Genomic DNA, 1,949 nt, shown 5'->3' on the forward strand with positions numbered 1-1,949 from the left:
GCGCTCCACCTCTAAGAAAAAAAGTAATAAAGAAAAAGAAGGAAAGGATAAATCTGACAAAAGCACCACAACTTTGAAGGTAAGCTGTGTGGCCAGGTGTTAATCAGAGTGAAGTATTGCTAGTGGAGCCATTATTGAAATTTCCTCCTTCCTTTTTCTTTCTTTTCCTCCTCCCTTCTTTGACTCTTGTTTTCCGTACCAAATTACTGCCTTCTGGGTTTAGCTTTTGCCAGCTGGAGGTCTGCAGTTGGTATTAGTGGGCCAGATTGATAAATCTGTGTTTGAACTTTACTGGACCTGTAGGAGCTTGTGTGAATAGGTTATGGAAACACTTTGTTTTGATTTCACATTCCTGTTCTGTGCTGTGTGTTAGGGCTTGGCTGGCTGCCTGTCTGTATGAACACGCAGGGAGCAGACGGTGTCACTTGGGAGCAGTGTTCAGGGACAGCTTGGCTGCCAAGCTCAAAAGATTAGTTCTGCAGTGACCTTTCACTGTGCAGTTCAGCCTCCTCTTTGGTTGCTTTGGTCCTGGTATGTGTATTGGACTCTGCAGGAATAAAGTTGAAGAGTTGGGGAAGAGTGGTATGGGGTTTTCCCCTGCAAAATAGAAGATGGTGTGATTAGGAAAAGAAACGTCTTCAAACTGTTTAATGTTAGAATTTGAAAAGCAACATGCTTTTAAAGTTTATTGTATTCAGAATTACTCAACTGTTATTAAACAGGTGGTTTAGGTGACTGTCCACATGCTTAAGTAGTTATGTTCCCCAAGAACTCTATTAACGTGAGTCATATACCTGAGAAAAAGTATGGAAGAAAATAATTAATTCTATTGTATTTAGAAAAATATGGTGAAATGTTGGTTTCTGGGGCTGTTTCTCATAGGTTCCATTATGCTGCCTATTCTGTTTTTTTTTCTGAATATTGGTGATAAAGACGGTCACTTTTTGGCAGTGATTTCTTGGATGATGGTTGTTATGAGTGCCTAACTTCAGCCAGTCGAAAAGAAGCTTTTTTTTTTAGAAAAAAGAAAAAAAGAAGCCAACACCTCTGTTCTAAAAATTGCTAAGGCAAGACAGGCATGTAAAGATTGTGACAATAATACCAAAAGTTGTTGGAAGTCATATCCTCTAATGCTAGGAATATGATTTTTAAAAAAAAAAAAATTTTATCTTTGGTAGGACAAAGATCACACTAAAGAGGATCACAATTCAGAAACTGACAAGGAAGTAGACAACAGAGATACACAAAGGACAGATGAAGTCAAACTACAACAGAACGGGAACTGTCAGTCAAATGAAGAAAACCTCTCAATTAAAATGGAAGAGGTTTAAAGCAAAGAATGGACCTCTGATTCAACTAAGGAATGAAATCCAAAGCCTTTTATTTCCCAGAATGAGGAAGAAAATGTCAAAGCAATCAGCCTGAACGTGTTGATAGTACTAGTAGCTCTTCCAATTCTTCTGATAGCTTTGTTGTCTTCTTGCTGTAAAGTATGAGAGAAAGGACCTGTAGTTATACTATGAAAAGGCAGATGCCATCAGAACTATTCATCTCTGAAAATCCATGCATTTCCATGATGGCTGTACTTATTTGTAAAATGATTTATGTTAAGTTTTACCATAAGCTGTTACAAATAAGTAAGAGATTTGCAGATGTAAACCTGTACTACCCAAAAAAAGCTGAAGATATGCATTGAAGGTTGTTTAAAATACTTCTTGTTGATGAATTTTGTATTGTTTTGCCTTGTGAGTTAAAACCATCCGTAAAAACTTCAATGTGTACTGTTTGATGTGCTTGGAAATGGTGCATAATTATATACACATTTTCTTTTCTTGTAAATGACAAGTGTCAGCCCTAGGAAAGGGTTTTGAAACATAAACAGACTTTTACTGTTCTTATGTTAAATACCCACTGACTAGTATGTTTTTTTTAATTTGCTTACTGCTTGA

At 36.9% G+C, this 1,949-nt stretch overlaps 1 protein-coding gene across 1 annotated transcript in view; it reads left to right on the forward strand.

Moving 5' to 3' along the window:
- SREK1 (splicing regulatory glutamine/lysine-rich protein 1) overlaps positions 1–1,331 on the forward strand; it is a gene marked incomplete at its 5' end in the record, with an annotated part of 14,800 nt that extends 13,469 nt beyond the window's left edge. Inside the window, 2 exons of the mRNA XM_008939246.1 lie at positions 1–79; positions 1,179–1,331. The exon at positions 1–79 is cut by the window's left edge and continues 78 nt beyond it. Of these exons, the coding sequence (XP_008937494.1) occupies positions 1–79; positions 1,179–1,331 (232 nt within the window). The remainder of the gene's footprint in view (positions 80–1,178) is intronic.
- Between the last annotated feature and the right edge of the window lie 618 nt (positions 1,332–1,949).

The sequence above is a fragment of the Merops nubicus genome, unplaced genomic scaffold, assembly GCF_000691845.1.
Source record: "Merops nubicus isolate BGI_N331 unplaced genomic scaffold, ASM69184v1 scaffold19184, whole genome shotgun sequence".
Classification (NCBI taxonomy): Eukaryota; Metazoa; Chordata; class Aves; order Coraciiformes; family Meropidae; genus Merops; species Merops nubicus.